This window comes from Drosophila montana, unplaced genomic scaffold (genome assembly GCF_035044405.1).
Source record: "Drosophila montana isolate Dmon_TW-CO22-7 unplaced genomic scaffold, ASM3504440v1 contig_2668_1, whole genome shotgun sequence".
Taxonomy (NCBI): domain Eukaryota; kingdom Metazoa; phylum Arthropoda; class Insecta; order Diptera; family Drosophilidae; genus Drosophila; species Drosophila montana.
The window spans coordinates 890,998-913,895 of NW_026997535.1; the positions used below are offsets into that span (position 1 = coordinate 890,998).

The 22,898-nt window shown below is 39.2% G+C and overlaps 1 protein-coding gene and 1 long non-coding RNA gene across 5 annotated transcripts; one reads left to right on the top strand and one right to left on the bottom strand.

Moving 5' to 3' along the window:
* Positions 1–171: 171 nt before the first annotated feature.
* Positions 172–22,666, top strand: tfc (triforce). Of its 4 annotated transcripts, none has more exons than XM_064683868.1 (6): positions 172–1,219; positions 6,908–7,435; positions 15,365–15,468; positions 20,549–20,657; positions 21,096–22,407; positions 22,467–22,666. In XM_064683868.1, the coding sequence occupies exons 1-5, from the start codon at positions 967–969 to the stop codon at positions 21,344–21,346; spliced, it is 1,245 nt and encodes a 414-aa protein (XP_064539938.1). In that variant the 5' UTR covers positions 172–966; the 3' UTR covers positions 21,347–22,407; positions 22,467–22,666. The 4 variants fall into 4 exon arrangements, with proteins under 4 accessions (XP_064539938.1, XP_064539939.1, XP_064539940.1 ...); XM_064683869.1 differs by having other exon boundaries at positions 21,096–22,392; positions 22,456–22,666; XM_064683870.1 differs by lacking the exon at positions 6,908–7,435 and having other exon boundaries at positions 174–1,219.
* On the bottom strand, positions 18,596–19,368 carry LOC135429617 (uncharacterized). Its single transcript, XR_010436433.1, has 2 exons — positions 19,223–19,368; positions 18,596–19,163 (listed from the first exon to the last, which is right to left on the bottom strand). It is a non-coding gene; the product is annotated as an uncharacterized LOC135429617 (long non-coding RNA).
* Positions 22,667–22,898: the final 232 nt, after the last annotated feature.

The window sequence follows — 22,898 nt, forward strand, 5'->3', positions numbered from 1 at the left end:
TCTGGTCCAGCTGAAGATGTCTGCGATGCAAAGGTCTCTTCACGCCAATAAAGTAGCTACGTAGGAATGTGGAGGTAGCCAGCAGATGCAGCTACTTCTTGGTCAATACAAACTAGTTGCCAGAGAGGTAGAGAGAGAGAGAGAGAGAGAGAGCGAGAGAGAGCGGCCCAGAGAGAAGAGAAACCCGCCGTTAAGCGAACCAGCTGACCGAAGCGAAGCTGAAAGCAGCGATCGGCTCCAGAGAGGAATCTCGAGCGCGCAACGTGTTTTAGTTGCGTTCAAACGCTTTAGTCTGTAAGTAAGCAAGCCGAAAGCTAACGCAACATCACGTAAACGGAGCAACGATCGAGGCTCTGGACGGTCCGAGAGCTCAACGCCAAATGCGAACCACTTTTGCGATCGGTCAGCTCGCGAGTCGCCGGAAAGCTAAAGTGAGAGTAAATTCAGGCGCGCGCGCTCCCGCTGCCGCAACTATTCCAACAACACGGAAAGAAAGTAAACGCTGCGAGACAAGCTCGCTCGATTACCTAATCCCAGCTGAAGTTGGAGGCGCAGATTAATGGCTGGGCGCTCTCCATGCCACAACGCCATGAGATTTAGGAGGAGAAAACAGAAGCCCTGAGACTAAAGACCCATTTGAATCATAAAAACAAAAACAAGATCGTCGCATCGATCGTCGCATCGATCGACCCATTGTGAACTCATCTACTCATAACTTGTAGTTCCATGTGGCATCCATGCATTGCTAATTTAGAAAGCGCCAGTTCAACATAATCATAGCATATCGGCAGCATCACTATTCATAGACATTCACACGATCAGATTGGTGTCCCATAGAGCTTGTGCAGCCTGCAGCTTGCTTTCTCCCGCGTCAGTCGTGTCTGTGTCGCCGTCGCGAACTTTAGCTTCAACTCGAAGCCTGATAGCTTAACACAAACTGGTGCCCAAATTGAACCAAAGCGCGCGATGATAATGCAACGCTTCACGCTCTTCACAGTGCTCTTATCGTTGGCCAGTGTCGATTCCGGTAACAACCCGCCACAAAACGTGCCTCTATCCGTGCCGCTTGCGGCCTCTGTGCGCCCCGTGCCGCGCAGTCTCCATGCGGCCAGCAACAACAGCAGCAGCAGCAACAGCCGAGGAAACGTTCCAATTGCAGTCGTCGAGCAGCAGGAGGAGGAGGTGCCGTTGGCAACCACAAATGGCCGCGACAAGAGAGGTAAGTACTTGATGCTTTCCCACCATTGATAGCCAAGTGGCATCTAGTGCCTAAATCCATGCCAAGGTCGTTCCATCGATACACGTTAACGAGGCTGCCTCAATGGTTGTGCCAATATTTAAGATATCACTTAGAGAGCTAGAGAGATTGTTATATAGTTTTTATAATGCCCTGTACCCATTGAACATGTTTAAAGAGGGGTATAATGGTTTTGATCAAATGTATGTAACAGGGAGAAGGAACACATTTATATTCTTGGTCAGCCTAGTCGAGCCATGTCCGTCTGTATGAACGCACCAATCCCAGAAGATTTTAAGAGCTAGAGTTAGCTTGGTAGGTTAGCCTATTGTGCTTATTGAGGATAATAATAATCGATAGCTCACTCAAATTATGAGAAATCGATTTTATTATCGATTGAGGCGTATCCGTCTGTTTGTCCGCCTACCCATTGAGTTTGAGCGACTATGAGCTTGAGACATGATAAATTGATTCTCTTATGTCCGTGCATATCAAGCTTTTTAAGATCTGTCGATAATTATCGATAGTATGTTCATATCTCAGCGCAGATCGCAGGGTATCTTCTAGTCAGCTACTCCCGACTAGAGCGATCTTACGCGTTAAGCATCATTGGATTTTCTCGAATGTCTTGACGCGGACTGTTGAGGCGTGAAAGCTGATATTAATGAAATTGACCTTAGCGTGAGGCTGAGCATAAAGTTTTAATAGGTTTACCGAGTGCTTGCATATGCGAAATAATTGCTAAAGTAAACTCTTATTATATATTGTACCTTTTGCTAAAGTTTATACTATCTATCGACTGGAATTTCATTGTTAAAAGTTTAGCTTATCTTTCAATCAGCTGTCGAATACAAAGTTTTAGAAAAAAAGGCTAATAGCCCAAATGAATGCACAAATTTTGTCAACACATTTTTTTAAATTTCTTTCGAATCTTTCTCCATATATATAAATAGCCAATTATAAAATAAATTTAAAAAAAAAACCGGTTTTGCCTTATTTACGCTATGATTGTTATATAAAAACCAAAGCCAGCCGATTTTATTATTAATGGCAATGGCATCTTTATAACTTAGCCCATTAGCATTAAATATTCCACAAGTGTACCCAAAAAAAAAAAGACAAAACCTACTCATTTCAAGAATATTTTATCTTCAATTTATTTTTATCTTTTTTTACCCTCACATTGCATTCGTTTTCTTTTTGTTATGGATTTGGCATGTTGATGACCTAACAAACAGTCCGTTAAGCTCAATGTGCGCAATTTTGTATTAAAGAATTTTGAAACTCGTCTCAAAAGCAGCCCCAGCACTTACTTAAATCGACTTATAAGTTGGTTGCTTCTTCACCTTGTGACATTTTCGGCCAAGTCCCGACGCGCGTGCGAGAAACATTTCCAAAAAGTTGGCTACAAGATTAATGGACCGTTCATTGACTTCAATGTAGAAGATGCTAAGCGCATATATTTAACTAATATTTAAATTTGTCTTTTCTTTTTCTGTCGAGTTCAAGCACCTGCTTTGCAATCGCCTTATACCATAATGAGAGCCATTTCTATAGATAAATCTGTCACATTAAATCGTGGTATATTAATTCGAGTTGCCCAACAAGTTCTTAGGGCAAAAGTTTACATCACATTATGCGAATGTGTTGATTAATAATTTATTTTGTTTATTTTTATGGTGCCCCATCTACTCTTCGAGTGCTGACATAATAATCATTTTGAAAAACTGCTCAGTCAGCCAAAAGAATTGAAGAACTTTAACTAATTAGCTGTCGGCTTGTACAAAATCTTGTCTGGCATTGAAACACAATTGGTTTATGCGTATTGTCTATCATATTTCAGATTTCTGTGCGTCAATCAAGACAGTCGAAACCACAGCTCGGCCAACGGGGCGTATGCGCTTCGGTATTGTGTGTTGCGTATACGCCGCGTATGACAAGCTTGTGGCTAATTATGAGTGCATTGATTGCGCAATGTGAAAAACTCGTCTGGAAATGAGATGAAATCTAAAACACTTTTTTGTTTAACGGAATGTGCAAGTTTTGTCTCGTTCGGGTCGAAGTCGCATACATTTTTGGACTACATATTTTTCGCGCATGTTTCAGTTTATATGTTTTTTTCTTCGTTTTGGCGGATTGCACAACTGCAAAAGAAACTCTTTTGCTGGGCGAGCAGCTGGGGTGTAGGGGGCAGGCGCTGTTGTACTTGTAGATGCTGCTGCTGCTGCTGCTGCTAATTGACCTCTTTTCAGCCAAGCGGCAATTACACGGCCCTCGATTCTTTGCAGCAGTTGCTGTTTTTAAGATACAGATACAGATACAGATACATTATCCTCTGCCGCTGGTGTAGCTGGCGGGTTATTTGCAACAGATGCAAGTCAAAATGATTTACTATTTGATTTGGTTGTTGCATTTTCAAGGCAGTTGCCAGTTGCAGTTGCAGTTGCAGTCAGCCAACATCCTCGACGAGTCTCGAATGATTTATGTGCCTGGGCAAACGACAATTAGCCAATGCTGGTCATGCCGCGTATCTGCTAGATAGAGATACACATCACAATTCGGACAGAACTGGGTTATGGCATCTATTTGCCGCTGTTGCATGCTTGCGCGTTGCAAGTTGCACGTTGCACGAAATTAATAAACTCCAATCGAACGGCAATATAAAATCCAACCAACTATTTGAAAACTGCGTGTAAAACATCGATCAGTATTCGATAAACGGCGATCGGGAACTGGATTAGATTGTGCATTTGGGCCATCACGACTTGGGGCCAACTTTCAATTGGTCAACTGCACAGACAATGGCATGTAAATTGCCACAACAACAACAACAATTACAACAACAGCAACAATAACTACGGCAATTGAAATGTGGCTCATAATGAGCGACAAATACTCGTAATATCTCAAGGATTATTCAGCTTGATTTGTTGGCTCGTTGAGAACAATTAGACGCCAGCGGAACAGCGTGTTAACAATGGGCCTTAAATGTGACTGCTATTAGAGTCCCATTGTTGGAGTCCATTTTGTCGGCCTGTCGAGTGCCCTCGTCTGTGACCTTAGCGTCGCACCAGTGTTCAATTTGGGATGAAATGCCCAGCAATTTGAGTTTGAAATCGATGAATTAATGCCACGAGTAGGAAATCAAAATACTGATGACTTGCTCTTTAAGAAACCAAACAAAACACAACTGTCAATTGGTCTTGAGTGCTGCACTTTATTTAAGATCGTATCTTGAATGGCTGCGCAATATGAATGAAGGCAAAGTAATTACCTGATAATAGTAGCAGGAAAAGCTTGCTTTTCTTTTTGCTTTCAAAATTAACTTTTTTAGCAAATATTTAAAATTTATTTTAAAAGGAGATTGAGTATTTGTTGCTCTATTCTGAAGTTTTGTATTTTTGGATTACTTCAAGTTTTAATATATAAAAAACTGTTAGATTGAAAATGTTTTTTTATTTAAATGAGGCCTGAAGTCTTGTTTCTTTATTGTGAAATGCTTTACTATTGAATTATTATTTTAATTAATTTAATTTAATGATTTTATTTAAATACTTTTTACACATTTATGTGCCTCAAAGTTTGTCTTTAAAATTTGTTCAATTCTTGCAAGCTTATTCTAAGATATTCCAATTATTGGATAGCAACTAATTCCCATAAATTTCGAAAACTTAAATAATTGCTTTTTCATAAAGTTAAAGGCCTTATGAGCATTTAGCGAAGGTAAACTCCATCTCATCTACATACCATCTTTATCTTTTCCGTTTCTCAGTTATGATCCATTAAACAATAAGATTTATCACCTACTCAAGTTAACACACCCAATTTCAATATAGCCCACTTTCAGTACTTTCAGATGCGGCTATAATTCGAATTTTATTTGCCCTTATGTCTGCTTGCAGCACAATCAAATGTCAGCCCAAAGCGGGTAGGGGGCATTTGCTGACTAAAAGTTATAAATGACGACTCTTCAGTCAAAATATAAAAATATGTAAAGGCAAGAGCAAAAAAAATGATTACCCCAGGCGCAGAAACAACAATAAATTGCGTAATAAATTTTACTTCATTTTACACACTTTAATGAAGGTAAACATATTTGTAAAGACGTTGCAAAAAACCAAAAAAAATAAAAAAAAAACATATACCAGGCATTAAGTGAAACAAACCCGAAATGGCGGGTAATCAACATTTTTGGGCACACGACAATATTTTTTGCTTTATTATTTTTTTGGGTGTGTTTTCGGGCTAATGCATCAAGCGGGCTGTTGAGAAGCATTTAAGACTTTAATGTCGCTTTGTCTGCGCTGTTTACAGTCGCATTCGTATCAATTATTTGGCCATTTAAACTCATTAAGTGGATGGGAGATGGCCCCTGGAACTGGCACTGCAACTGCTCGCAATCCGTTTAAATGCTGGACACTTAAAAATCGGATAGCCTTGACACAGTTGTAGTTGGGCGGTGGCGGGAGTTGAGGGCGTAAGACCCCAGTCAAACGGTAGACAATTAATCTGTCCTTAAACAATAAAATCAAAATCAGGGAAGAGCTCAAAAAAAAAAAAATGCAAATTTACAAGCTGAAGCTCAGCTAATGATCACGTTCGCGACCCTGAGGCTGTGGCAGCAGCGGCGGCGGCGGCGGCGGCGGCGGCGGGTATCCCCGTCTTTCAGTGGGTCACCGATTTGATTGATGCGTGTCACTCGAGCGACTGACGCAGAGCGTCATGACGTCAATCAAAATGTACTGCCGACAGTCATTAAAAGCTTATGGGTGGCCAACGTGTATAGAAGAAGCGCATTTCTATAGATCAAATTGCTTTTGGCCTTACAGATTCTTTAATTAAACAGTGTGCAGTAACTGACCAAACCTGATGCTCTTTAAAATGAGTCAACAGTTCATCAGTTATATGTTTCGCCACATTTAATTTTTGAAGCTCTTGACCTTCATGTATGCAAGCACATATATGCAGACACAAGCTAAAAAGCACATAAGATTTGGTTGTTTATACAGATTGTACATGTGTTTATGGAGCTATAAGGGTATGATACCCTTTTTTAAACAGGCATCTCTGTACCTAACAGGTATATGTATATATTCCAAGTCAATAAAGCCATTCCCGTACATTCGTTTCTCAACCTGGCGCTTTTATTTTGTTCATCTTAGACGCCTTGCTGCATATTAGAAACATTAAACATTTATTTTTATAGCCCTTCTTTGCGATTTTCATGAACTAAAGTAAGCCTTACAGATTTTGTGATTGCTTACTTGAGCCGGATATACAAAAATTAATCATCTTAAACTCACTATCACCCTTTCAATACTCTCACACTGTCGTCAACTCTCTTAATAGCTCGAAAAATAGCCTTTCTATGAGATTCTCATGATTCTCATTCAAGTAAAATAATATTTCGAATATTTTGTTTTAGTATTACGAGTTACTTATGAATTGCGCATAGGGTATTTGCCAGCCGCGCACTCGCTATTAGAGCAGTTTTTACTTGTTTTCAACTTGATTTTTTGCAACTCATCTTCAAGCTGAACGTGGGCCGCCCGGCGTTTATGTAATTGCCGCCAGCTGAGCGCTCAGAGCGGCAGCCACCTGTTGGGATTGCCCAATTGCCGCGGCCCACATGTGATTACATTGATTAATTGTGCATCAATTCAATTGCAGGCACGAGCGGCGGCAGCAGCAGCAGAAACAGCAACAGTGGCAGCGGCAGCGGCAGCGGCAACAATCACTTTCAACTGGATCAGAGCGAGCTGGCGCGCCAGAATCAAATAACACAGCAGATATTTGCCAACTTTCTGGAGCGTCGCCTTTTTCCGAACCGCAGCGTTAGCCAGAAGATACCCACCATAGCGGATATTCTGCCCAAGCCAAAGCCCTCCCCACGTCCACGTCCGCGTGGCTTCTCCAGCAGCGACGGCTACAAGAAAAGCGGCGGCGGCGCCCAACGCAATCGTTTGGCAGCTGCGGCGGCGGCTTCCAAGCGGCTAACGAGCTCAACTAGCCAGCGTTTGCGCTACGAGGACGAGGAGGAGGAATTGGCGGACCAGGAGTCGCAGGCGAATAGCAATCCTCATGATGAATACGACGAGGATGTGCAGGAGTCGCTGCAGAGCGTCGAGTCAGAGCAGCACGATCAGTACTATGGCAATATTTTTCATCGCGATCCCAGCGAGAATGAAGTCGATAGCGGTAAGTGTTGGAAAACTCCGTGAATAGCAATTAATCAAACCAGCAATCGAAATCGATAGCGATTAGTGTTGGAAAACGGCCAGAAAATCATTAATCAGCGAACAATCAGTAAGATTAAGACGTCAAGCGTGGAATTGTATAAACAGAGCTGCTGCCGGGCATCTGCTCTATTTAGCTAAGGCCATTTACAATGCCGACTATCAATCAAATTTGAAATTTGGAGTAGCTGCAGCAGACGCTTTAACAATCGTATCAATATTCCAGTTAATAACCTTGCTTTTATTTTCTTAAGTAGTTGCTGTTGATGAAGCCCACATATTCGTATACTCTTAGTTTTGTCGTGGCGTATCTATATATTTGATTATAATTTTTTGCTCATGCGAAGATGCAATGGCTTTATCGTACAACTGCCCCGAGTGAGGGTATAAATATGCCCCCAAAATGTTGTTGCGTATTATTTTCTGGCAATACGCGAGTCACATATTTGCATACAAGAGCTTTTTTGTCTGTGGTAAATGTCGTTTTCACGCCGTTTCGGTTCATGGCCCACGGGGCGTATGATGTATGCGTGTTTTTTATGTCACTTGCCGCGTTTGCGTGTGCATATTTAACTTACGCCTTGTTTTCTCAGCCTATTTACGCAATTTAAGCTTGATTCGCCTTTTATTAGCACCCTCCTCCACCCTCATTTGCAATGATGACCACAATGACCAGGGCCACTGCGATCTGAAGCACTTGTACAATATTGAACTTTTAATTTATGACTAGAGTCAGTCTTGTATCTTATTTAAACTGTCAACAGAAACTTGTTTAACCGATTTGAAATGTATGTACCTTCAAATCGAAAGATTTGGCCGTTGAATTCACACCTCCCCACGCAGTAGATATCTTTCGTTTCGGTTTCGGAACTCGTTTCAATGCAGCTTATTGTTTTCTTATCCCAGATCGGAATTGCTTTTATAAGCACATGAAATTTTAGTGTTTTTCAAATTAACTGTGACAATCGCTTCAGATAACACGGACTAATAAATCTTTCTAAAGCAGCAGCGGGAATCGCTTATGTCTAGCCAGATAAGTTAGTGAAAGACATTTGCATAAGAAAGACCACATAATTAACGTATTCCTGCCAATTAAATCAACTATGGGGATAATAACTACAAATGCATAAATAAGTACAAATATGATTTGTTACAAAATAATTTGTCTAGACCAAAAAAGTCCCCGTTGCAAACACAACTTCAAAGATAGTTAGATAATAAATGTCTGCGATATCTTTGACAAACGACTGTCAAAATTGAAGAAAAATACTTCCCAGTTTAGAAACGAATATAAATAAGTTAAATAATAGTTTATTAAGATATTGAAATTAAAGACAATGCCAAAACAAAAATCTGCTCGGCAGATACAGACACGTGGAAGATGTTTAGACAATCGTTTTCCAAATTTATCAAGGACATAACAAAAAACTGCCGTTTCAAATAAAACTTGAACGATTATTAAATCATAATTTTCTGCATTATCTGTGTCTAATTATTATAAAAACTAGTCGAAAAAAATCCCCGATAATAGTTTTCTGAGAATTTTCGTTTTAAAATCAATTTTCTAAAATTCCACGATTCACGAAAAAAAATCCTCTACTTTTTGATAATAAGCGAATTATGAAGCAGTTTAAAGCTATTTTAGTCCATTTGCTAGTACACAAATAAAGTAATTCAAAATTTTGCAACACTTGAACATAAATTTGCATATAAAAAGAAAAAAACTATACACAAGCGCTTCGCTTGATCCATCAGATGTCCATCTTTCAGCATAAATCAATAAAATCAGCAAACATTTTGTCATGATTGAAGCATGTGGGCAGAAAGGTAATAAAACTGAAGGTTTGCCAAATAAATAGGCGTAGTAAAACACGTTTTTTTATAATAAGACGTTTGCAAGAATTTACGAAAATTAATTTGAAAAACTTAACAAACGATAAGCCCTCAAGCAGAGTCGATAAATACCTCACAAATTGCCTATCATTTTTAAATAAATAGACAAATGACTAATTGCTGTAATGAATTGATTAGTTATAAGAAATTTAATTATATATTATTATATTATGCGCCATCGTTTCCGACTTCTGCGGCGCATTCCATTGATTGGAATAGCCCCCCGAGTTATGCACAAATTAGATTTTTATTACAAAGAATCACAGCCCTGACTCGCTGGCCAAGTAGCAATGAACTCGTCTATTGAGCATTATGTTCGATTCGTCTCTGATCTAATTTCAATGGCAAATGCTAATCGAATCAGATACACACAAAACACAGCCAAACAGCTGGAAACGTGTTTCGCTTCGGACTCAAACCAAAGGAAAAAAACAAACAAACAAATCAAATCAAATCAAATCATTAAGAATCAGCTCAAAAGCAGCCACTTACAACAAATTACAATAGCCCAATAAATTATATTTAATTTTATTAACTTCTTGTATATGGTTAACTCTTAGGACAAGTACCCAAAGGCAATACGAAATATGCCACAGGTCAAAATACAAGTTGCAAGAAATTCCATAAGTGGCTCCCACTTCTTGACTTCGTGTATTGTCGCGATTTCGGCATTTAAAAAGGATGGTTGGGGTTCCATTTTACAGACAGTTCAAATCTTTGTGCTTTTCTAATTAATACAATCACGAGTTTTTGAATTTCTTTCGTTTCCTCTTAATACAAATATTTATTTATGGGGCTGACATTAAAGGCAAGGATTAATCAACGATCCGGTCAGAACCCGAAATTTCAGTTGCTATTTGACCATAAATAATAAATATAAAAAGATAGTCAATTTTAAATAACAATAAAAAGATACTAAGAACCAAATCTTGAAACGAAAAATATTTCCCAAAACCTGGTTCTTAAACAAAATGTTTCTTTTGATTAATTGAAATTTTTTGCTATATGTATTTATGTTTCTGCCAGAACGATATTATTTTATTCAAAATTGGAAAATAGACGACAAGCCGACAGAACCAGATTCATGAATCGCTGACATATTTTTGTTGTTATATCAAATAATTCTCAGCTGTCCAGCTTTGCTTTGCTCGAGCGCGTGCATTTTTTCTATAGCGATATTACGTATACGCACTGCAGCACCTGTCAAGGTCAGGCGAGAAACTTGGCTGGCAGCAACTGAAAATAGAAATCGAAAGCATCTGCCACAAATGGAATTGTGCGGTATGCACAGCAGAGCTCGTGTCAGATACACGAGAACACGCAATGAAATTGCAAAATCTTAGAACGTCGCCGATGTCAGAGAATTTGCAATGCGAGAGACCGCATAACCAGATATCTTGAAATGTTCGCTTTTGGTGTTCGTTTCACGCTCGAGCTCAGCTTTGTGGGCATGTCCAAATTAACGCACGCTCCACTGATGGTTACCTTGGTTCGCGTCTTCGTCTGCGGCTTCAACGTCAAGTGTTTGACAACCAAGTCAGCTGCAGGCCCCTGTCGACAGTCGCCAACAAGTGTTGTGCCGCTGTCCGTACACGCAGGGCAGCATCTCTCGACTTGGATGCTAATCTTGCCGAGCGTTTCGATTCACACCGAAAATCGAAATGGAAAAAAAGTCGAAACAAACGAGTTGCAGCTCTCTGGCCAACCAGTTGAACCGGCTCTCTCTGGCTCGCTCGGCTTCGCTGTCTCTCTTCCTCTCTCTCCCTCTCTTTCCCTCTCTCGGCTGCGCTGGGGGATTCTGCGTAAGTTGGCGCCCAAGCGCTCCAAAATTGTTAGTTCTTCGACAGCCGACGGTCAGTTTGGGCGCGCGCATGCGCACGGTATTTTCGTCTTGGTCCACATATATATAACAATATTTTGGCCTGCTCTCCAGTTGTCTGTGCGCCGTTCATATAATTTTTTTGGCAACTTTCGATTCCGTTCCACGAACCTCGACAACGATTACAACAATAATATACAAAAGCGGAACGCGTATTTAAAATTCATATGTAAATTCGTGCAGCTGCAGCAATACATAAATTTGACGAAAATGCGTTGAAAAACTCAAAACAACAGCGAAATTTTTATCTTTACGGAAGTGCAAATTTGCATAACTGGAAAAGAAATATTTGAGAAAATAATAAAATATACAAAATTATACAAAATCGAAAAACAAAATAAAATATATTCACATTCATAACAAAAATACCGAAAACTAACAAACATGCAAAAATATTTGATTTTGACTGTGATATATGCCGTGTGCTGTTTTGCGGACAGGACTCTGGCGCTGGCGAATAAAGCAGCAAGTCCTGTCGCCGGTCCTGTCGCTGGTAGGTACCCAATCCCACTTCTCACCTGGACGCCTGCTCGATTGCATAACACGCGCGTCTGGACATCCTTACGGGCAATCGTGCGGCTAGCGCATTTTTAATTTTACTTTCACTTTCCAAGCTTGGCAACAAGAAATACGTTTATTTTATATTTTTTGTTGTTTTAATTTTGATTGGAATTTACTCTTGGCATTTAATTAAGGAGATGTTTACATTTGATGTGTGTGTATTTGTGTGTTTGTGATAGGCTGGCAGCTACCGTGTTGACTTTTTTCATTGATTATTGTGCGTAGCTCCAATTTCTGTTGTTGTTTTTGTTTAAGGTTTGCTTTGGGCAATCAATGAAATTAGTCGTTGTTGCACCTGTTGTGCTTTGTTTTATTTATTTACCTTTTCTTTGAATGTGGCAGCTGTTGAAATTTTTGTCACAAAAGTTCAACCTACTACATATGCAGCGATAAGCAGGCGGCTTTTGGTCTAAAATATGATTTGCTTAAACAGAATTGAAGGCCAGGGTCAACTGGAGAAAGTAAATAGAGCAATCAGTCGCGTTTTTCGCATAAGTAAATAGGCCAAATTGGAAGCCAGAATCTGACAGAATATTGGGCAACATGGCGTATGCGCAATTTCAACGAAATAGAATAAATAAAGACTAGGTTTATTTGTTAAACTATTTAGAAACAGAAACTTTATTCTAAACAAAAAAAATTCAAGTATTACGACAGCTGATACTCAAAAAAAAAAGCAGACATAAAAGTGTTTAAAACTGGTTGCAAGAGTAAAAACTCAATAGATAACTCGTATAAATTTATACTTAACGATTCTTTTGTTCGCAACATTCGATGGAATCTTGTTAAAACGAGGCAAAAGCAGCACAAAAGTAAACGTATTTATTGTCCAGGAAGTTTGTCAAACGTCGCTCCAATCAAGTCTTTTTCAATTTTTCGTCAAATGCCAAGCATGTTTCTTGCCACCAATTTGTCTTCACATTCACTTCAAAGGATACCTTAAAACTGTTTTCTTTAAAGCCAATGCCAGATATCTGGCGATTCCTTCAGCAGCAACTGTTGAAGGTCACAGAATCCGTTTAGCCTTGCATAATTCAATTTTAATTGGCAGCACTTCAGGGCAGAAAATGTTTCAAGCATTGGCAATGACTTTGGCTGCGCCACGCCCCACGGCCAGCTGGAAGCTGAAAATTTTGTCTTAAATTTAAACTGGTTTGTCGAATCCAGATTAATTGCCTGCAAAAAAAATCGTACCATAAACAAGCAATAAATAATAAACGATAAAAACTATAATATAATAAATTTTGACGTCATTTATTAATAAACAAAAGTAATTCTTTTTAATTTGCCAAACTTTTGCTTCAAACACAGCCAAAAATGTTGGATTATAAATTAAGTTTGGCAGAAACTTAATCAATTTGCACCTTTAATTTGTTACCTGTCTCAGGCGATCTACCGCGAAGACCGGTCAGTCACTATGGGGCTTCGCGAGTCGAGATAATTAACAATGCGTGTTAAATTCGATGATGCAACTGTTCGAAAGTCAACGCTGCAGACTAAAGAAAAATGCATTTAATACCCTCTCATTGGTCGCAAAATATGTAAGGCATATATAGTACCTAATTATGTATATATCCTTGATCAGTATCTATAGCTCAATCTCATATATTTTTAACGAATCTTAGCTTTCAAGCTATCGACATGTGGCACAGGTCTGTTTTTTATGCATATGTTAGAGTCGGCTGGAACTATACCATATAGCTGCCATAGGAAGCATCAGTCAAAAAATACGTTTTTATATGAAAAAGTTGCTTATTTATAATATATCTTGACTATCCATTTATAAGCATTAATAATTTATCAGCAAAAACTAACCAATATCTGAATGCTATATAATGTATCTCCGATTGTAACAGTCTATATAGATATACCGCACATCTGCTATATGAACCAATTTAAAATGGGTTAAGCGTTAAGGGTATGCTGTTTTTGTGTAAATATATGTTACAGGCAGAAGGAAGATTCTCCAACCCTATTAGGTATATATATTCTCGATTAGCATCAATAGCCGAGTCGATGTTACCATATCCGTCTGTCTGTCAATCAATAAAAATCGATATCGAAATTCTGTTTTTGAAGCAAATCTCGTTGGGTTTAATGGTCAGACCAAATTTGACGTTAGCCTCTAGAATAATACATACAGATAAAGAATCTTACATTTTGTAACTAATGCCGTCAGGAAGGTTCAAAGTATCTCCCGATTAGAGCGCCTTTTTCTTGATGTTCCATAATGTTCTTTGAGTATTCACAAAAATACACAAAACTCAAACACTTTTCTTACTTATCTCAATTAGTTAATAATATTAAACATGTTCATTTGTTCCCAACTATTGTAGTATGTTTAAAGTAAAGAGTATTTGAATTCATAAAGCCGATTGACAAATTGTGCATAATATATAATTATTGCTATTAAAATAAATTTCAGTTTTGACGGTGCAGTCAAAATGTTTCTCAGTCATTGTAAATAGATGTAAATACTTCAATGCCGCTTCCCAGGCGAACAAATCAGCTACAACAACAACAACAACCATTATTCAGCATTATAATTATCATTAGTGACGCCTTCTGCAGGGCCTTGGCGCGTAATGGAGTCCATTCGTATGATTAATTAACAAAATTCGCGAAAATGTTTCTCAGTTGCCATATTTGGGCGTCGTTTTATCGTCTTTTGTGTGTTTGGCTAACAAAAGAAACGCCGTTAACTTGGTCAAAAGCACACACACACACAACAATGAAAGAATGCTGCCCTACACACACACACATACATCTTGTTTCCATGTATCCCCCTTGTTGCTTAATTGACCTTCACATAGTCAGAACGCAGAGTGAGCAGTCGTTGACCTTGGTTTAGTTTTATTTCATTTATAGATCTCCCCCCGAGTTGGCCAGCATATCAAAGCCATTGTCAAATATTCTGTCAACGATTCATATGAGCTCATTATGCTGCAACGGCCGGAACTGGTTCAACTAGTTTTGGAGCGAACCAGTTCTCACACTCGCACTTAGCCAGATGAACTAGCATAATTCAATTTGCAGCGAAATTCGAAATTGGAAATACGAAATGCGCATCAAGCGCAATTAGCTAAAAGGTTTTTATTCCGTACATAACTTACGGTCTGTTTAAATGTGGCCAGTTTTGTTTATGGTCAAACAGCATTTAAATGATAATCTTTATAATTTGAATGCGATTTTTATGGTTGAACTTCGTGGCAAATAATTAATCAGTTGTGAACAAACCAGAAATTCGTAACAGCAGCTATTTAGAATTAAATGAAGCCATACTAAGCTTTGTAACTGTCGTTAAGTAAGGCTTTTTTGAATCTTTGATTATAACTGTGATTGCTGTGCGTTCTTTTCCTGAGCCCCGGATCGTAACTTGTTTATTTTAAGACCATTTTATAACTGTTCAATTTTTGTATGTACATTTTTACGGCGCGACCTTGATATTTAAAGATCGTTGCCTGTAAAAATAAATATGTACAAAAATCTGTATACATGTTATTTTGTTGTTCGCTTTTCTGATATTTTATTGAAATGCTTCCTTGATGTTATTTATAGACTGCCCCAACTGTGTGGACGAGTCGCAGTACACGCCGAACAAGTGGACGATGCCGCTGCTGAAGCTGGGCGAGAAGCGCTACTACCTGGGCATCTTCTTCAAGGTAAGCTGCATTCCGCACCATCAACTTTTAACTGCAACTTTGCAATGGTTCAACGGTCCCCAGTCCGGTTCGCCATTTGCCATTAAGTTTAGCCGCCGGTTGGCAAATATGCATATGAAATTTAGCGGCAACATTTAAGACGCTTGCAACAGACAATGCAATACATTTTCTTTCAAGTGGAACAAAGTTCAATACACGATCTAAACTAAGAGCTTTAAGAGGATTTTTACTTTAATGCAACATTTGTGTATGTGTAAGTCGGCTCTGCCGAGGCAACCTTCTTGATATCATTGACTTCGGATATCTTTAGCCTCAGAACTGATATCAATGCCATTGGATCATTAAATAAATGCCCGCTACTACGACCATGATGTTCCAAGCGGCAGATTGACGTGCTTGGACACGCATCAACAGCTACGTTTATTAAATTTTTGTATAATTCATACAGCCATTCATATTAAAAACATATTAGTCAAAGGTACGAAACGCGCCCGCGACGCGTGCGTTTGCGACGCGACTCTGACGCGTTTTTTGTGTGTGCGACGCTTTGTGACGTGTAGAGACGGGTATGCAAATAACTCACAACGGTTGTGCATTCAAACAAAATCAATAAATTTTCTTCTGTGCCATAAAAAGCAGTCTCCTTGAACTTTAAAGCCACGCCAAAAGCTAATTTAATAAACTCATTTAACGGCCAGCCACTGAAATCTCGTCATATTAAATCAGAAGAGCAAATTAGTTTTAAGCTGAAATGTTCAGCAAGAAAAGAAAAGTGGAGGCGATTTATCTGTGTGAGCTTGTAGAGGAAGTTGTTTTTTTTTTTTTGTTTCTTTGGTACTTGCTGAGTTCGAAATAACAGCTGATATGTCAGTCAGTGACCGCTATAAACGACACCCAAAGGTCAGCTGTTCGGGGCGAAAGATTGATGGTGATTGATGGGCACGGTTCAAACTTTGTTCTCATGGAATTTTAAGGAATGTAAGCCAAAGATTTGGCAGCTCAATGCGACCATTAATACCAAGCAACAGGTACTTAAACAGCCACAAGCTGAATTAAACAAAACGCTCGCATTTAATTGCTAAACGATTAATTGCTTGTATAGATCAAAGTGGCACAGATAATATTGGCCACGATTAAAAGTGAGAACCCGAAAAATAGCATGAGGTAAGCGATATTTCAATTAGTCAGGATAGAATTAGTGTTAAACCAGTTCCACATGCAAATTACCCAAACATTCCCAATTTTGTAATTAAATAACTCAAGCCGAAACTCTTCAATCTGCATGATCTGATTTGAGGCTTCAGAATTTAAATGATGTCTATAAAATATATGCAGATTTTCTTAATTATTTTATTCTCATTCTATTTATTTGAAACCCCCAAAATAAAATGTTGCCAACAACTGCAAAGCGACGTCAAAAGCAACGAAAAAGTAATTAATTTTTATGTACACATTGTTTATGATAAGTGACTAGTTAGTCGCAGGGGGCTTGCGAGGAAAGAGGAGGATGGTGGGGGGCTTGGCAAATAAAACATTTCTATTGTGAGCATGCCGACAGTTAGATTGTGAATTGTATTCATTATTCGAACATTAATTAAGAGCAGGTGCCACAGCTGATTAGGTGGCGTTGTGCTGCGATACGCGAAACATGTTACCAAAAAATAAATACATAAACAAAAAACAATAAATAAAAAGAATAGAACAGAAACATTTGCTTTATAACGGTAAAACAACTCTCCGTGGAACCCATTCCTAAATCTTCTCAACTCGTGAATTAATTCAAAATATTCTCGTTTCGGAAAGTTCTTTAGAAATGTTCCATTTATTTATTGGACTATTCCCAATTAGGCATCGCTGTAAGGCCCATGAATAAATTAGCATACTTCAATCTTTGTTTCGCGTCTTACGCAATGCCATAAACATCGCTTCGTGTGTCAAAATGCAAATATGGTAATGCAAAAATAAAGAAAACAAATATTAAAATTAATTTGCCTGCGGCACGAACAGACCAAGAAAAATCATTCAGCCGTCGTCAGCAGGCGGCGGGCAACTGGCCAGTCAGCAAATGGATTCGGACCTGGGCGATGGTTTTTTTAATGCGACACTAATTGCAGTTGATTATACGATGGAGGGGCCGACGGCGGGGCAGCTGGCAATAGTCGATTGAGCAACTCCATCGGTTCCACTATTCGATGTGTTAATGACATTTACAGAATTGTCAAACATTTTGCTGCCACTTAATTGAGTTGCTGCAAATTGAATTCGGCGGCATTTGTGGAACAAGAACATTCGCTTGTTAATTAAATGCCAGCGTATGCTACAGATCATAAAATGTTCACATCTAGATGCTTTATTTAACTGTTTGTCCTGACTGACTGACTCTTGAATAACAGCTAGGGAGCTGAAATTCCACGCGCAAATGTGAAAAATTAATGGAAATCGGTTGTATGTTAATTAAAAGATCTTTGTCGAAATCGATTGTAGACGTATTTCACAATGTTTAGATCTACTTGCTATATTAAGCTAAGTGAAAAATGAGTGGAAATCGGTTATATGCATTCTTTATCCAAAAACATTGTGGACAAATTCCACAATGCTTAGATCTAAATGCTATATTAAACTGTTCGTGCTGCCTTTCTGATTCTTAAACAAGCTGCAAGAGCAAGGAAGCGGAAATTCCACGCGCGATTGTGAAAAATTAGTGGAAATCGGTTATATGCATTTTAATAGATCTTTGTCCAAATTAATTAAAGTATTTCTGTCTTCCTGGGAAATTCACCAACCTAGGGTAAAAATGTGGACTTGAGAAGTCTTGAGAAGTTCAGCAAAAATTCCGTTATCATTTGATCAGATGCAAGCTTTTCATACATGTTAGAAAATAATCAATGCGTGTTTCATAGATATAAAGAAGTGCTCAGGCCAAATAACTGTTGATTGAAACCTTGCCTTTTTATCCGATCGATTTAAAATAGTACATAGAATCCACTTAACTGGGTGTAAGTGTTGTTTAACGGTAGTCTCGTAATATAAAAACTTTCCCACGGGCGAAAAGGGGTTAAAAAAAGCGTTGTCTTGAGTTTAAAGTATGAAATAACTTCGCATGGCAAAGCCATTATTCAAAGAGCTATGCATTGTAAATTAGGTTTATATTTTTCCACGTCAGTTTTTCCTGCGAATTTCCACTCTCTCTTTTGCAACACATAATGACATAATACCCATCGAACTGTACCAACAACAACCATTCCTGCTGCCAATCCTTTCATCAACTGCTGTTGCCCACATGTGGCACATGACACGAGTTGCCCACTCGACAATCCACATTCGATTGCATGACTGATCCAGATCTTAAACGCCGTGTCAGCTGCCACATTCATATGTGCGCCCGCGCCCTCTCCAATTGTTGCCTGTGGCCTTTCACCTGGCTGCAAATCTCTGTCAACAAAAGTCGTCAGCATTTTATGTTTTATTTTGAATTATTTAACAGGCAGCAACGTGCAACGTGGCAGATCCGGCTGTTGTGGCAGCCAACACCCGCCCACGCATTGCAAATTCCGCTTACGAGCTGGCAGCCAATTAGAGATGACGTTGATGTGGCCAAAACCGTTTATGTTGGCCCATAGAAGCAGCGCGGGCTCTGGTTTAGTTTGGCCATGTGCCATGTGTTATGTGTAGCCAGTATATCAATATGTCAATAACTGCAATTTGATATTCGATTAACACTAATGGCTTTCGGTTACACCTGCTGCACCCGCACCTGGCACCGCGGCGTGTAATTAGCCAAGCCTCTGCCTGTTGATTCTGTGGCTGGGCGAACAACCTATATATTTTTTATCCAACTCCTCCTGTGTGTCCATGTGAGTGCTTTTCAACCAGCAGCTGATGCGCAACTAAATCGATTACGCAACTACCAGGTGCCGACCGCCCCCACCCCACCCTGTCTCCTGCTCGATATACACATTTGCACCCTGTGCCCCGTGTCCTGTGGCAAGCACTCGTCAGGCTTTTGCTCTGCGGTCTACCGCCCGTGTCGACATCGACGTCGTCATTAACTTTGCTTTAATTGTATTAGCCGTAATTGTGCGCGAATAAAGCGCAAACCGACGCAGCAGCATCCTGTCCTCGCGATGGCATCCTCTCTCCGCGACACACCCATGACGAGAAGAAAGTTCTCGATGTTGTTGTTGTTGTGTTGTGGCACGCTCACTGAAAGTGTTTATTGGGCTGTAAAAGGACGCTCCACTGACGCCAAGAAGTCAATTAGTTTGCCATATGAGCAAAAAAAGCACTAGCCCGTGCCTTCGCACCTGAACTTCGGAGGTGTGCTGTGGGGCAGCCTTAATGGCCTGCGACGTGTTTAAGGATTGTGTTTACCTGAACTCTGGTATGTAGGCAAATTCTTTGAAGCAGCCAAAAACGTAGGACTGCCGCGCATACCCTACACAAGCTTGGTCATATTGCTTGGGCATGTTTAAAAAAAAAAAACATTTAAAGTTTACTTTAAAATTTTATAAATAGAAATTTTATTTTACTTAACATATGTTAATAATTTTGATATCATTTTTTGCTTAAAATCTTGACTGCAAAACCAAACAAATTGTGCCTAGGCTCGGTTCAGGTCTGGAACCTAAAAGGCGCTCTAAGTTTTAGTTAGATCTCATATTTAAAAATAGGAATTTCAAGCATTTTATTGCCTTTTTTTATTAAATCTTTCATTATTATTTTGAATTGTTTTTTAATACAATTTCCTTTAAATATATATATATAAATATATAATATATATAATATATATATATATATATATATATATATATAATATTTTTCCCTTGGAAAACTAACAAGTTTTCAATATTATTTTTAAAAATTGTAAAAAAAAAACATTTGTTGCTCAAATACGAACCGATTTATCTTGGATAAAATATATAGGAATACCAAGTATATTCCTCATCTTCATAGAAATCATAGGTATAGAGGTTTATATAATCTCAAAGTTAAGAGCATATAAGCTTCGCTGCAACGCAGTAAAGTTTGCTTTCTGGCTTATAGCTTGGCACTCACAATTTTCCATTTCTTTAACTTGCAGGCAAATTGGTTCAAAGCCACACAATACTGTCGGTACCATGGCATGCACTTGGCTAGCATTTCATCACAGGAAGAGAACGATAGACTGGAGAAACACATACGCGACTTTGGTAAGTGAAGGCGCTTAAAGCAGCCGCAGAGCAGTCACGGAATGCTCTGAGAGTGGACTGCCTGCCAACATGGAGGAAGGGGGCTTTGACTTTCTAGCGTGCATAATACGCGGAAGTTGGTAACCCAAAACTTAAAATGCTGACAAAGGGAGACATGGACAACTGGCAAGCGAGGGGGTGTTTGGGGGCCGGACAATGGACTGCAAATGCGGCCAGGCATTCAATTTCGATGCACTTTCCATGGCATCCAACATAAATCTCTGGGCTGTGCAGAGCACAAAAGTGAATGTGAAATGTGGACAGACGGACAGTCGGACAGGTGGGCAGTTGGGCTGTCGAGCCACGCCCATTAGTGACTTTTAAACAGCTTAATCCAGATGAAAAGTGCGCATATAATTTATAACTCTCGCTATCTGTGGAAATCCCACTCGTTCACAGGCTTGGGTCACGAACATTTCTGGATATCTGGCACAGATCTGGCCGATGAGGGCAACTACTTTTGGATGGCCACCGGACGGCCGATTACGTTTACCAATTGGAATGCCGGCGAACCAAACAATTTCCGCTATGAGAATGGCGAGGAGGAGAACTGCCTCGAGCTGTGGAATCGCGATGGCAAAGGTCTCAAATGGAACGATTCACCCTGCAGCTTCGAGACCTACTTTGTCTGCGAGGTGCAGCCCGTCTGATGGACACATCTGCATTAACATATATAAATAAATGCTTATATATACATACATACATATATATATGTAGGACATCAAGCATACGACATGCGGCACACAAGGCAAATTATTTAGCTGGAAAAAAATGAACAAATTTAGTAGTTTTAATGTGTAGTGTATTAGTTGTTAAGTATGTGAAGGCAACTGACTTTTGCTGTGCTGTGTATGTGTTAATCTAACTTCATACGAATCCAAAATTTCAACAAAATTATTTACATAATTTAATTAATTTGGTTAAGTTCTTGTTGATGCTTAGCTAGTAAACCAATTAAATTATACGCTCGTGTAGGCATTTGTAAAAATAAACAAACAAAAAGCACCCCTTTAAATGATATATATACATATATATATATAGTACAGTGTAATGCGATTTATAATCTATAATCATTTGTGGAGTTATATGTGACATTTCCATGCGGTGCAATGGTGCGTATGAGTAACGCTCAATAATCAGATTGGCCCCAAAATGCGCGCAAATAAAATTGAAAGTGCCTGTCGACAGTCAAGCTGCTCTCTCTCTCTCTTCAGCACGCTCTCTTGCTCTACATTCCGCTCACTCTCTCTCGCTCTCTTTCTTCCTTGCTCCTAAGGATGCAGCCACCTGTCGTCTGCCAGCTTACTAAGCACAACTAATGCTGATATAAGTTATAATCATCTAAAGCTGCTTGACAAGGCGCCCAACTTTAACAAGCTGTAGAGAGGGAGAGGGACAGAGCGTGAGAGAGAGAGTGCATAAGGGAACCGTCTGTTTATCTCTCTGGTTGTCCAGCTGTTGAGCTGTCCAGCTGCACGCCGCCGGCAAGGGCTAGTCACGACCCTCTTGGGACAGACAATGCGAAAACGTGCAACGCGCCGCCTTTAAAAACTGCGGCTGTTTGTTGTTTATGCGCCCAACAGGGCTGAACAAGAAGGAGACAGAGAGAGAGCGAGTAAGACGGAATGAGAAAGAGAGCGAGAAAAGTTTCACGCATGCGTAAGAGAAAGAGCAAATTTTAAGAGCAATTGAGCTGGTAAGTCCCGGAAAGGCAAGTATCACAAAAAATTAAAAGTTAAATATATAATTTTTATTAAAGATATTTTTCAGATTATATGAAGACATCTTGAATTTAATATATATTATTAGCTATATCCCAGGGACTAAGGGTCTATAGCCTCGTCGTATTTCAACTACAGCATTAAAGTGTGGCTGTAGGAGATACTTTCCATGAAAATTTGGGCAACAAGTGCATTTAAATTTGGATTTAAAATCCGTTTAAGGCTTAATTGAAACTCTTAAAAATTCAACATGCGGTTCAGAGTCTTTTTTATTCTCTATTAATCCATTTAAATAGATTCTATATCATTCTTTACCTAACATTAATTTTAAAAATATTAAAAATAAGGGCTTATTTAAAAAAAAAAAACGGGCCAATATTTGCTCAGTTTAAGTCCAGTTAGAGAGCATGTCAGTGAGCCAACAGGTCTCTGGTTGAGCTCATGCTCTGAGTAGTACGTCCTGCTAAAGCTAAGCTAAATA